This window comes from Sinohyriopsis cumingii, chromosome 16 (genome assembly GCF_028554795.1).
Source record: "Sinohyriopsis cumingii isolate HCF-2022 chromosome 16, ASM2855479v2, whole genome shotgun sequence".
NCBI classification, from domain to species: Eukaryota; Metazoa; Mollusca; class Bivalvia; order Unionida; family Unionidae; genus Sinohyriopsis; species Sinohyriopsis cumingii.
This window is the reverse complement of record NC_142976.1, coordinates 83,817,663-83,830,287: the sequence shown is the minus strand read 5'-3', so window position 1 is coordinate 83,830,287 and position 12,625 is coordinate 83,817,663. Positions and strand designations below refer to the sequence as shown.

At 36.2% G+C, this 12,625-nt stretch overlaps 1 protein-coding gene across 1 annotated transcript in view; it reads right to left on the bottom strand.

Moving 5' to 3' along the window:
• Positions 1 to 12,625, bottom strand: part of LOC149780916 (Golgi apparatus protein 1-like) — a 220,331-nt gene that overhangs the window by 109,871 nt on the left and 97,835 nt on the right. Inside the window, exons 10-14 of the mRNA XM_089938010.1 lie at positions 11,654 to 11,807; positions 7,839 to 7,988; positions 2,890 to 3,039; positions 1,469 to 1,582; positions 421 to 509 (exon numbers count right to left, since the gene is read on the bottom strand). Coding sequence (XP_089794136.1) covers positions 421 to 509; positions 1,469 to 1,582; positions 2,890 to 3,039; positions 7,839 to 7,988; positions 11,654 to 11,807 — 657 coding nt within the window. The remainder of the gene's footprint in view (positions 1 to 420; positions 510 to 1,468; positions 1,583 to 2,889; positions 3,040 to 7,838; positions 7,989 to 11,653; positions 11,808 to 12,625) is intronic.

The following is a 12,625-nucleotide window of genomic DNA, read 5'->3' as shown; positions in this document are numbered from 1 at the left end:
ATATAAGGGGCAAAAAAGCATAATCTGAGCTTAAAAATGTAATTTATATACTTCGAGCACACTGTATGAAAATTGTACATTTATTTTTGCTACTAACCTGGATCTACAGTCAGTTAAAATTCTTGTCATAAATCGACTAAATCCATGTGGATTAGTACCAAAAATACAAACATTTTGAAAAATTATTTATATACAACACTCACTTTAACTAGTCTACATGTCTTTCACTGAATAGACATAAAGTCACAAAATTCTGCATTCCACCTCCATCCCACACACCACAACCTTAATTTAAGAAGCAGTCTTTGGCTAATGTTTTGGATGCCACAAACTGAAAAGCTTCCCTTAATGATCATGATGAAACAATTTGAATTTGCCACACTGAGGTTTCCTAACTGAACTCAGCTATACAGTACTTACTTGTCTGTCATTCTGTTGCAATGCTTGATAACAGACTCCTTGCAAGCCTCTTTAAACTTGTGACTAAATCTGTAATCTTTTAGAGTTATCTGAAATCAGAGTAAATGCATATCAGCTGAAAAGGTTCAGAAAACAAAATGCATTAGACATACTTTATTACTGATAAGATGCTTCTTTTTTTTTTATTACACGAAACCTTCTTTCCTGTGGTAAGGTATGGATTTTTCTAAGTGTAGTACAGCTCATAATATTCATCAATTCAGGAGCTTTTTCCACTAGTGATGTATGTATTGAAACACTACAAATTCGATAACGAAAATATTATTATAACATGTGTTTCCCAGTTTGTATGTGGTTCTCAGTAAGTACACTGACCCTATTCTTTCCGTAGAGACCTTCTGACATCTGCCTTATTTCTGGTGAATACAACCTGACTAGACAATATAATGAAGGCTTACTCTGAAATTAAAATACTTGCACAAAACTAAGATAAAAACTAAGATAAAAAAAATAAATAGTATCTTGCATACATGGTCCTTTCAAGTGAAATTTATAAAATGATTTTCTAACTTTTTTCAAGTCTTTGCAAGCAAACTTTTTAAATTATACAGTTTCATAACTTTCAATTAAATGAATACAGTTTTATGACATGGCAAAACTGAATTATTTTATTTCAATAAACTACTGTACAGTGTAGCAAAATTACAATGAAACACATTCAAATTGTTCCAATATTATACATTTGCTTTAATTCATTCATATCATGGCATTTATGACACATGGGCTTTTACTGCAGCATTTTATGTCAAACAAATAAACCATAATAACACAGCAGTCATGTGATAAAAAATATTTAAAAATCATAATGATTTCTCTCTATAAAAATCCAAAAAAATGTTCATTAATATTGCAAACAGTTCATAAACAACTAATTGATGTCACCAGAGCCAAGAAGCTTATTTGATATGAAACATTAGAACTTACTCAATCAACATTCTATCTTATATCTTTACAGGATACAGCCCTGCTAATTAGTGATCAAACATACCAGCTGGTGGTGTTCTATGCCTGCAGCACATTTAGGATCCATTTCTGCATCATGCTTATGCTCTATAAGGCAGCTCATTACATCTGATGCATCTGTGTCTCTTCCCATCTCAAACTGCAACACACATACAGAATAGTCATAGCATTTTAGTTATTAAACATAAAAATGGGGGAGGGGTTAAGATTTTGTTAAAAAATTTCAGGCCCTAATTATACACAGCACATATCCAACCATTTTTCACTACTGCTGAAATGAAAAGTAGAACTCGTCAAGTTTCATGATCCTTGGTGAATTCTGACGTACACGGCATGTAAAAAAAAATATACAAGCATATGAGCATGAAGTAAAATCTCAACCAAGAATGTACGAACTCAAATACCAGTTACAAATACAAAAGTTAGCTCCCTTGACCTCCTCCGCATGGGGTAGATGTAATTAAACCTACTCCAAACTGTAGCCAAGGACACAGGAATAACAACTGAGCAAAAGCTAGGCTGTTGATATGTATATGACTTTAAGTAGCATAACATTTTCTATGGTTGACTGAATTCGTCTATTGTTCCTGTGCAAATTAAATTTAAAATTACTTAATGTCAAATAGTCTACTTTAATGAAAAATGTAATATGAACTGTAGTCTTATCTATTTGGTACATTGAAACTTAATTGAATATACCAACAAAACACATAAATAGTAAATAGACTTTACACTTGCTTCATCAAAATATCCTATTATGTTCACCAAAACGAATCTGGATACACAATAATCCATTAAACTATAATTTATTATTCTTGATGTAAAATTAAAAAGATCTGCAGACAGATGTAGCTCTACAGTGATACCAGATGATCTGGACTTTCTACTCAAATTATATTATGCAGAAGGAAAAAAGTATTTTGTGAGATCTGTCTGTTTGCAGTTCATACCAATCTGCCTTAGATCTGAGACCAAAAAGTCTAAAATCTGGACACAAAATCGGATTTCGACCACGGGCGAATTTTGGGTTAAAAAAATCTGGTAAAAAATAAGGTTTTTCCCTCTGTATTTTGTAGTGCAACTAGAAATTCCAGATTATTTGGTATCACTGTAGAGCTACATCTGTCTACCTTTCTATAATACCACCCACTTTAGTGTATCATGCATGACCATGACACTACAGAGCTCAGCAGTAGGCTACTACCTCCTGCCACGTAAACTCATCACCAGGGGTTAATGTGTTAATGTAGGAAGAGATACACTGATAAATAAAAAGTGAATTTAACTGTATGTGCTCAATATTGTTAAAGCAAAACATGGCATATACATGCACTTGGAAAGTACCACCTCTAGCTGCTACATTATGATTTTTCAGGTCACATAATGATAGGTAACCCTAATGTTACATGTTTTTTAACCTTTCTTTGCTGGGCATTATAACTCTACCTCACAAAACTTTTTCAGCATTGGAGTACATGAACGCATCAAGATGTTGTCCAATTCTATGTCTTCATCCTCATCTTCTGTGAAGTTACCAACAGCTTTTTTACAGTCATCCCTCAACTGGTCAAAGTGATCCTGCAGACAAGCTATCTCCTACAATGGAGGTCAAAGAAAATTTAATAGAGGGTTTTCAGACCTTGCAAGCAGGAATTTTTAGTGATCCTAAACCAAAGACTTTTTCTTAAGAAAAAATACTGATTATTGCCGAGAAGTTTGCTCACATGAATTTACCCCCAGCCCTACAGAACTCCACCCGTATTCATGATGGATAATACTCAATAGTAAAAAAATCAAATAAAAAAGGACATAAATCTTCTAAAAATGATGCAAGTACAGTGATGTCTCATCAAACATAGCTTCTAATGAAGACCATAACATGTACTAAGCTTCAAAGCAATCCACACAAAAACTACATTAAGAAATTATGTCATACTTTGCATTCAGCTACAAGTCAAAAAGGGCAATAACTCCTACAAACAGTACAGAAGACCAAAGATTTGTTAATTTGTGCATGCTAAGATCATGAAGATAATAGGTACCATGTTTCAAAGCACACACACACACGCTACAAACTGTTTACGAAGTTTAATGGCAATCCATTACAAATGGCAAAACTAGTTATACTAACAAGATTGGGTCATACAGCCACATCGCAAATATGACAACAGTTCTGACAAACATATTCAAATAATGACTACGATAACATTTTATAGCAATCCATCAAGACTGAGAACTAGCTGCATTAATGAGATTGTAACATACACTGCATTTAGTTACAAGATAAAAATGGCAGTAACTCTAATAAAAATTGAGTGACCAGTGATTTGTCAAAGACAGATCTTCATATCATGACCAAAATATTTAGCCAGTTTCATTACAATGCATCAAAAACTGCAAGACTAGTTGCACTATTAGAATGTGTAACAAAAAGCTACAATGTAAAAATGTAGCAATAAACAAACATTGCAAAAGGAAACGGATTTGTTGATGTATACATCTTCAGGAAATGACAAAAATCCTTCCTAAGTTTCATAGCAATCCATCAAAAACTTGGAAACTAGTCATGTTAATGAGATGTCATCATACATTAAAACAAGACAGAAAAGCAAAATCTTGTGGCAGCAAAGCGATTTGCCAATATGCACATCAATAAAATTGACTGGGGGTGGGATGTGGTACAAATCTGAAATGGTTTTGTGCAAATCAGACTTTCAGTTCTAGTGGCCTTGACTTTAACCTCAAAATGAATAGTGCTTCTTCCTTGTGTCAAATATAAGTCACCCACAAAGTCTTTTTCACATACCTACATTGGTCAAGCTGAGACTCGACCTCATGCAAACAGGTGAGATCTGTCAGTTATCTGTAAAGGTGAGCTCCTTGGACTACTCTGCACCCATGCCATCCCTTTATCATTGGACTCCATATTAACATCTCTTATCTCAAATACAAGCAATTTACAATGCTCATTCAAAGCATCTGGTACACAAGTTATTGTTTGGAAAGTTTTCCCTTTCAGTTTATGACCTTAACCTTTGACCTTTTGAGCCCCAAAAATCAATATGGTTCTTCTCTATCCCAAATGTAAGCTATCTCTACCTCAAAGTTTAGTAATGGTAGATGATTGTTGTTGTTGTGGGTTTAACATCATTTTTCAGCACATGATAAGCTCTATACATGGCAGTCAGTTGAACTGACAGAGGATTTGTTGTTGTTGTAGGGTTTAATGCCATTTTTCAGCACATGATAGGCTATACATGGTGGCCAGTATTATTGGTGGAGGAAGAACCTGGGAAAACCCCGGAAAGAACCACCGACCCATGAGAAGCTATTAGCAAGCTTTCTCACATACCCACATTGGCTGAATCCGAGACTTGAACCCATGCAGACAGAGGTGAGATGGCAGTGATCCATAATGGAGAACGCTTTAGACCACTTGGCCACTCGGGGCCCCACCGACAGAGGAAGAACCAGGGAAAATGCCATTAAGAACCACCAACCCATAAGAAGTTCATGGCAAACTTTCTCAAATACCCATATCAGCTAAGGCTCACACTCAAACCAACAAGGGTGATCATTTTTTCTTACTTATAAAGTGAAGTGCATCAGACCACTCAGCCACCCAAGCCCTGGATAGATGACTGAGATCTGTAGTTATTATGTGGGAATCAAACAGGGAACAGATGGACCTACCAATTAAAAATATAAGATACTCTACCTTATGGCAGACATATAAAAATATAATTGTATTAGTTTTATCAGAAAATGTTATTTCTTATTTTATTTTACTCAGATAAAAACTGTATTGATAAAACCACCAGTCATAATGTCAGCATGTCAATGGTGGTTGTTGATGCCTGCCTTAACAAGGACAACATCACAGGCAATAGTGGTACAAAGTTTGTCAGTCAAAGTAAAGAACCTGATCCAAGACTGCCACTCAAAAGGGCTTTCAACTTTGAAAATTTAGTGATGGCCTGAAAATAATCCATTTTCAAATCCATTCATGATGCCTTTCTGCTTCATGATGTTTTCATTTACCATTCATCGTCATGCAGTTTGGATCTGTCACCGGTGTTTTTTTACCAAAATCATTCATTATTTATTTCTTCATTCTGCAGTGTGACGCCGCTATAGCGTGCTCCGTTATAACATGAATTCGGATATAACACGGTCGTGACATCGCTCCCAAAATTTCATATACATGTATTTTACTTGTGCACAAAATAAATTCTTAAAAAGTATGAAAAAAAAAGTAAAAAGTTGCTTTTCATTTTGGGGAAAGATCGCGTATGAATAATACAAGACGATTGTGGCCTGGCTCCTGAAATTTTATATGTATTTTTCTTGTACATGAAACAGTATTTTTCTCATACATGAAAAAGTATTTTTTTCTTCTTCTTAAAAGTAAAAAGAAGAAAAAAGCGCATATAAAGTTAATTCTGGTATAGCGTAGGTCTTCGCCAATATCACAAACTTGGATTGTTTTTCCTTATTGGCTGCAAAACATACCATGTGGCTTTTTTTATTTGTTGGCAACATTGTTGGCTGTTTAAACTTTTATATACAACCACTGGTTTGGAGTGCAGAAATTCAGAGGCCCCTTGAAAGGAAGCCACAAACAGGATATAAAATGCACTGAAATTTATCTATTGTTACATAAACAAATTCTTTGTCCATATTGACAAACCATCTAAACAGTGCATGAGTACTTTATGTCACGCAATATCCGCTTTTTTGTTGTTGACAGTTCTGGTAACGGAGATCAACCGGACGAGGTATTATCTTGTAATCTATCTTTCATCGGATTTTCGGCCGCTCGCTAGTATTTAATATATTTACAAAGACTGACATTTGTATGTGGATGGTAAGTAAAATTCCTCTTCTTTTCACTCAGAATTAAATCCTTCAGAAAACTCACATTTTCTGTAATAATCCCTGTCATCAAACCAGAACACCTGCGTCTATATCGTCTGTTGACCCTATGTTAATTTTCAGACGTATGCATGGAAGGCAGCATCATGCTGCTACCACAAATGTAAAAAAAATTAAAAAATAAAAATAAAAACTACATCTTACTTATTGGTTTCTTCAATAGGCATGGAAGGACAGTAACTAGAATAGTCCAAACGATGGCCAATTCCTTTTTAAAATTGTACCCAGATGAAATAGTCTGCTGAGATTTCAAAGGAAACTGATAACCTTTGAAGCACTGATTGTTATAAAAACGTACTCAGCGAATGGAAAAAAAAATCAGTCTCAATCATGCAATACAATTATTTGATGTTGCCACCACAATAAGGAATGGGCATTTGTTTGGTCCTCCAAAGCTGTCCTTTAGCGGTGACTTCAATAACGCATGCACCCTTCACCAAAGAAAGCCGACTACAATCTTTCAATAAAAACAAAGAACTTTTCATCAAAGGATGTCAGTACCAAACTTAAATAAAACTGATGGAATCTGATGGATTTTTGCATTTTCCAACATGACTGGAACATGTTAACTGTGCCGTGAAAGTTTTCTTTTTGTAGGGAAAAAGTTTATACTTACGACCACTACCAACGGCAGCTTAAAATGAAAACTAACTTTTACCGACTTGAGACGTACTGAAAAGTAAATGCTTTGTCAATCATTACATGATTGTGCTACATTTTCCCACTGAATTCAGACCAATATGACCCGTGACAAAATTATTGAATATTTTAAAGCTGCATGTGCATATTTTCGATGGAATCACTTGTATTGTGGATTCAATGTATGATGAGGTTAGCTGGTGAGTACACGGTGTTGATACTATCCATGCTATACATTAGACATGTATATTTAAACAGTATTCACGTATATGTATTAATTCTAAATAAAGTAAACTATTATATATGTCTTCTCTGTTTTCTGTTTTCACTACAGGTGTATTTCTCATTTAATATGCATCAATTTAAGATGGTAACTGTGCCAATGAAGCATGTATTTTACTGCCCGCATTTATTACCTACACCTCCTCCCTGCAATTTTTTTTGGGTACATGGATATTTTTCTTCAGCTAACTGATCTGGTTGCTTATAACACGGTTCAGTCTATAACGCGGCCTGGTTCTATGGCTTGGCAGTAGTTTCATGTGGGTCATATCATACAATGTCTGCAGTTTATAGTGATGCCTAGCAAATTTTCTGACATTAGGCTGACCAGTCCTAACACTAACCTCTTCATGCTGAGTGCGAAGCGAGGCAGCTGTTAGTACCATTTTTATAAGTCTTTGGTTAACTAGGCCAGGGATTGAACCCACGACCTCCTGCATCTGAGGCGGATGCTCTAACCACTAGGCCACCAGAGCGGTGCGAAGAAATGGCTATCCCTGATCTTAACAAAAAACCATTTTAAACTAGTGCAAACTTACCTTTCCCTTTTCACTCCGTGTAGATGTTGCATTTGAACAAAATTTGCCCAGGTCAACCATGCAATTATCCTCAATCTCTGGCTCAAGGTCAACACTTTTGGCACGCTGACGTAAAGTTCTCCTGATCTCATGCTTGCAGGCTCGAGTAACCTGTATATGGAGGTGATACAATAAATGTATTTTGTACAAGTAAATTAATTTTCTTAAAGAAACCTTACCAAACTTGCATTATCTCCCTCCTAAATGCAAATTTTAGTTGCAGGTTAAGCTGAAATCTGTGATTCTCATATATTCTCCATGAAACCTCATGGAATTAAGAGAAAAGCATACCAGATGAGCTAAAATTATCACACAAGCATCTGCTAATGTTTCAATTATATATGGAAGTGATTTTCGTGGTAGCTGTGTCATTCTTAAAGCAGCAACTGAATGAAATGTAGTGATTACTACAGGCAGTTTTCCATGAATTTTCTTGCTGAAGTACTCCTGTAAGTCTGTTCACAGATATGAGTATCAGTTTAAACTTTGGTGTTTTATGGCACAGCAACAAAAGTAGTTTCTTAAATGCCAAATCAACTGGGATAAAGTTCCTTGCCCAAGGACACACAATGGTAGTGAACTCAGGGTCATCTGATTGTAGGATTCAAAACTGCATCCTTCTGGTCATCAGCCTGGCATGCTAAATGCAGCTCCTGTCTCCATTAGTCGAACCTGTAACAGCATATGTGCAGGAGCAATGGGTCTATTATACACCACTAAGCCTGCAAGAGAAGGTGGAGGCAGACCCACACTATATTGTGCTGCAGAATATTATACTGGCTAATTTACAACCCATGAAGGTACAATCTGTTGCAAGTCTCTAGGGAAACTAGAACTACTTTACTGTACACTGTGCAGGTTGATCCCACCTGTGCCTGAGCAGATGAGTAGTGCAGTTAGTACCAGAATATAACAGAGCAATGTCACTAACTGCTCCCAACTGCACCTAATTCTAGTAGAAGGGTGACTAGTGCAATCCACTTTGTGTGCCACATCACTCATTAACTGACCTCAATTGCACTGAATAACAGCACAAATATAGCATGGTCTATTTTGTATGTATCACATATATCACTAACTGCCCTCAACTGCACCTAATACCAGCATAAGTGTAACATGCTTTTTGTGTGCTGCATATGTCACTACCTACCTTCACACAATACCTGCAACAAGTGTAACATGTTTAATACACTTTGTGTGTGCTACATGTCAATAACTACTCTCAACTACTTCCATTTCCAGGACAAGTGTAACATGGTCAAACCAAAATGAGTGCTGCATGTCACTAATTACCCTAAATTACACTCAATACCAGCACAAGCGTGACATGGTCAATATATCCTGTGTGTGGACTACAAAACACCAGCTACTTTGAATTACCCTCAGTTGCATATAAGTACACAAGTGTCATATAATCAAACCACACTATGTGCTACAAGTTACAAACTACCCTCAATAGCACCAAAAAAAACAGCACAAGTGTAAAATGGCCAATCCATTTTGTGTGTATTGTATCATGGGTTTTTAAAGATGTTAACAATTGTGCCAAGAGTATAACTTGTGATATGTATATCTTCATGAAAAAAGCAATAGTATATAGAATAACAAAATTTCTTGCTGACCATTTTGCCCTTCTTTTGAAGAACACAGATGTCGCAAATTTTCTTTGCTTCACATGCATGTTCAGGAGTCTTTGAAACTCTTGGTGACAAATACTATCCCCCACCCCATCACATCTGACATAGAAATGTCAAAATTTAAGGAAAGTTCTATCCAGTACCAGTCGATCCTAACAATCAGTTACCTAGGTACCTGATCAAAAGGAAATTGTATTAAATGTGAACCTGAACTGTTTTGTTGTGCGTTCACACATGCCAACCCCTAAGAGAGGAATAAGCATAATTATTACTAATATGTGGCCAAAAAGCAAAATCTGAGCATAGGAAGAACAATCTATATATTACCTGCCATAATTAGAGACATTTATAGGACAAACATACATTTATTTTTGCTACTTATCTGGATCTGCAGTTCAAATTTTTGTCACAGATTGGCTAAATCCATGTGGATTAGTAGCTAGGACAAGAGTATAGACACAGAAGAAACTGATAAATTATTTATGCATTAAACTCACTTTAACTAGTCTACATGTCTAAAGTAACTTTTGCAAACATGCGTAATTTCCACAAATGATGACTTTATTGTTACTGTCGAATGCTTATTTCAAAATATTTTCAAGTGCTATTGATTTGTCATTTTCTGAATGCAACATGTTTTTAAGTTAAATTCCACGTACTCTAACATTTTTCAGTCATATAACATTGATCAGTAACAATGATAAAGCCCATTTATTACAATAACTGGCACCATTTATGTTCAATTTAGACTGGTCTGCTATGTATGTGGCATCAAAATAGAATGAATCTGTGACACGTGTTTTCAAATTTAAGAAACCTGTCTGTTTTCTTGGAACTGTTTCATTTAGATAGATACACTACACCAGTGGCCTAGTGGTTAATTGTTCATTGTTAGACCTCCGTCTACTTTCCTTAATTTTTATTTACAGTATCTGCATGTGTGTGTGTGTGATTTGGATTTTTAACAGGGCTTTAAAAAATTTCAGTCATATTGCTACCATGTCCAAGTGTGACAGTTTATAGTGATGTCTAGCACTGGGGCATCATGCAGCAGCATGTCACTAATTACCCTAAATTACACTCAATACCAGCACAAGCGTGACATGGTCAATATATCCTGTGTGTGGACTCATGTTCCACTCATTCACATTATCCTGACAACAAGCTGACCAGTCCTAACACTAACCTCTTAATGCTCAGTGCCAAGCAAGGCAGCTGCTAGTACCATTTTTATAAGTTTTTGATATGACTCAGCTAGGGTTCGAACCTGAGACCTCCTGCATCCCAGGCAGATGATCTAACCGCTGAGGCCATGGAAGCAGTAAAGCAACCTTTAAGTATACACTGATAAATACAATCTTGAAGATGAGGAATGGAACATATCATCCAGTGACAATACACAAATTTACCAAATTACATTCATTGATCACAAAAGGCTCATTAAGAAGTAAAGCAGGGGGAAATGATGCTGAAACCTTAAATACTGGTGTGCAGCCTTGACCCTGACAACTGAACCTCCAATGCAGAACATGGCAAATACAGCAAGTTTAATTCAATAATATCATAAGACTCTAACAGTTATAGAATTGAAAGGAAAGTGTGAAGGAAAATACTAACTCATGATCACCTTGAAGTTAGGACCCACAATGTGGTATCCGACATACCTGCTAATGATATATAAGTATGCAATATTTCATCTCTTAATCTAAATAAAAAATACACAAGTAATAAGAGGGTTGTATAAAAACATGTAAATCTGTAAATTCCAAACATTATCATCTGACATCAGCTAGCTGTGTTGGTATGTCATCAATGGACAAGACTGGAAGTTTCAGCTAACTTAGAGTACCTTGATACAGCCCAAACAATTTGACCCCGAAATAAGTGAAGTTTGGCCAATTTTGATTACCCGATTAGCCACAACTTTGAAAATTAATATAACAGCTTAAAATGTTATGAGGATTGACAAAGTTTAAACTTTTAAGGTCATACTCACCCTTTAATGCAGAACCTTAAAATATGCACCAAAGTTATCGCGACCACTTAGCTGTTGAGGCCAAAGAAAAGATACACATTCACAGGAAAGACAAAAACTGATGTTCAACAGGAGTTTCAATATTAAAAGAATGATAACTGTACCTGTTGGTCCTTATCCTTCATGTGTCGATATAGACATGGCAGCACCATGGGTGAGTTGTCTGCTGAATAGGATTTGGCATTATACCACTCATCTGATGCATGGCACAGCTCCTTGGCCTCTTTGTGACAGTACTTATACAAGCTAGGGTCAAGTCTGCAGGTAAATCAAAAGAGTTATCAGTAAACATACACAAATTCCGCAAAATGCAATGTCTTGCCACATCTGCCAAGGCATATTCCAAATACCTACCATCTATACTCGCTTGTAAGTTGAGTCAAACTGCAAACAGCAATATTCATTTGCAGTATAATGTACCCGCAGATCAGGGTCTATGATGTTTGTTCTACTGATTACTCCTAACAAACTGCACAGACCTAGATGTGAGAGTGCATAATGCGTTGGCAAATCTGGGTCTGTGCCGTTTGCAGTTTGACTAAACTAATAAGCGAGAATATATGGTAACAATGTCGCTGGAGAGCACACACCTTCTGCCCTCCATGACTGATATATCCTTCTGTGTATGTGGTTCAAATCCACTCATTGTCCGGATAGCTGTGTACAAATTCTGACATCATGGATGGTATCTTCTATTAAACTCCTCTATGCTTTCCTGGTAAAACAATATAGGTTACAATTACCTATATCTGATGTGACAATAATCATCCAAACATATGCACACCTGCCCTCCTTAACAGTGCTCTATGAAGGCATTCATATGGAAAGATTAAATGGCAATGACCAATCTCAATGACCTTGACCACTTGTCAAAGTATGATATCTTGAACTAAAGTTAATGTGCAGAAACAATAATTTTCTTATCCCAAGTGGCCGAGTGGTCTAAAGCGCTCTCCGTTACGGATCACTGCCATCTCACCTCTATCTGCACCGGTTCAAGTCTCGGATTCAGCCAATGTGGGTATGTGAGAAAGCTTGCCAGTAGCTTCTCGTGGGTCGGTGGTTCTTCCCGGGTT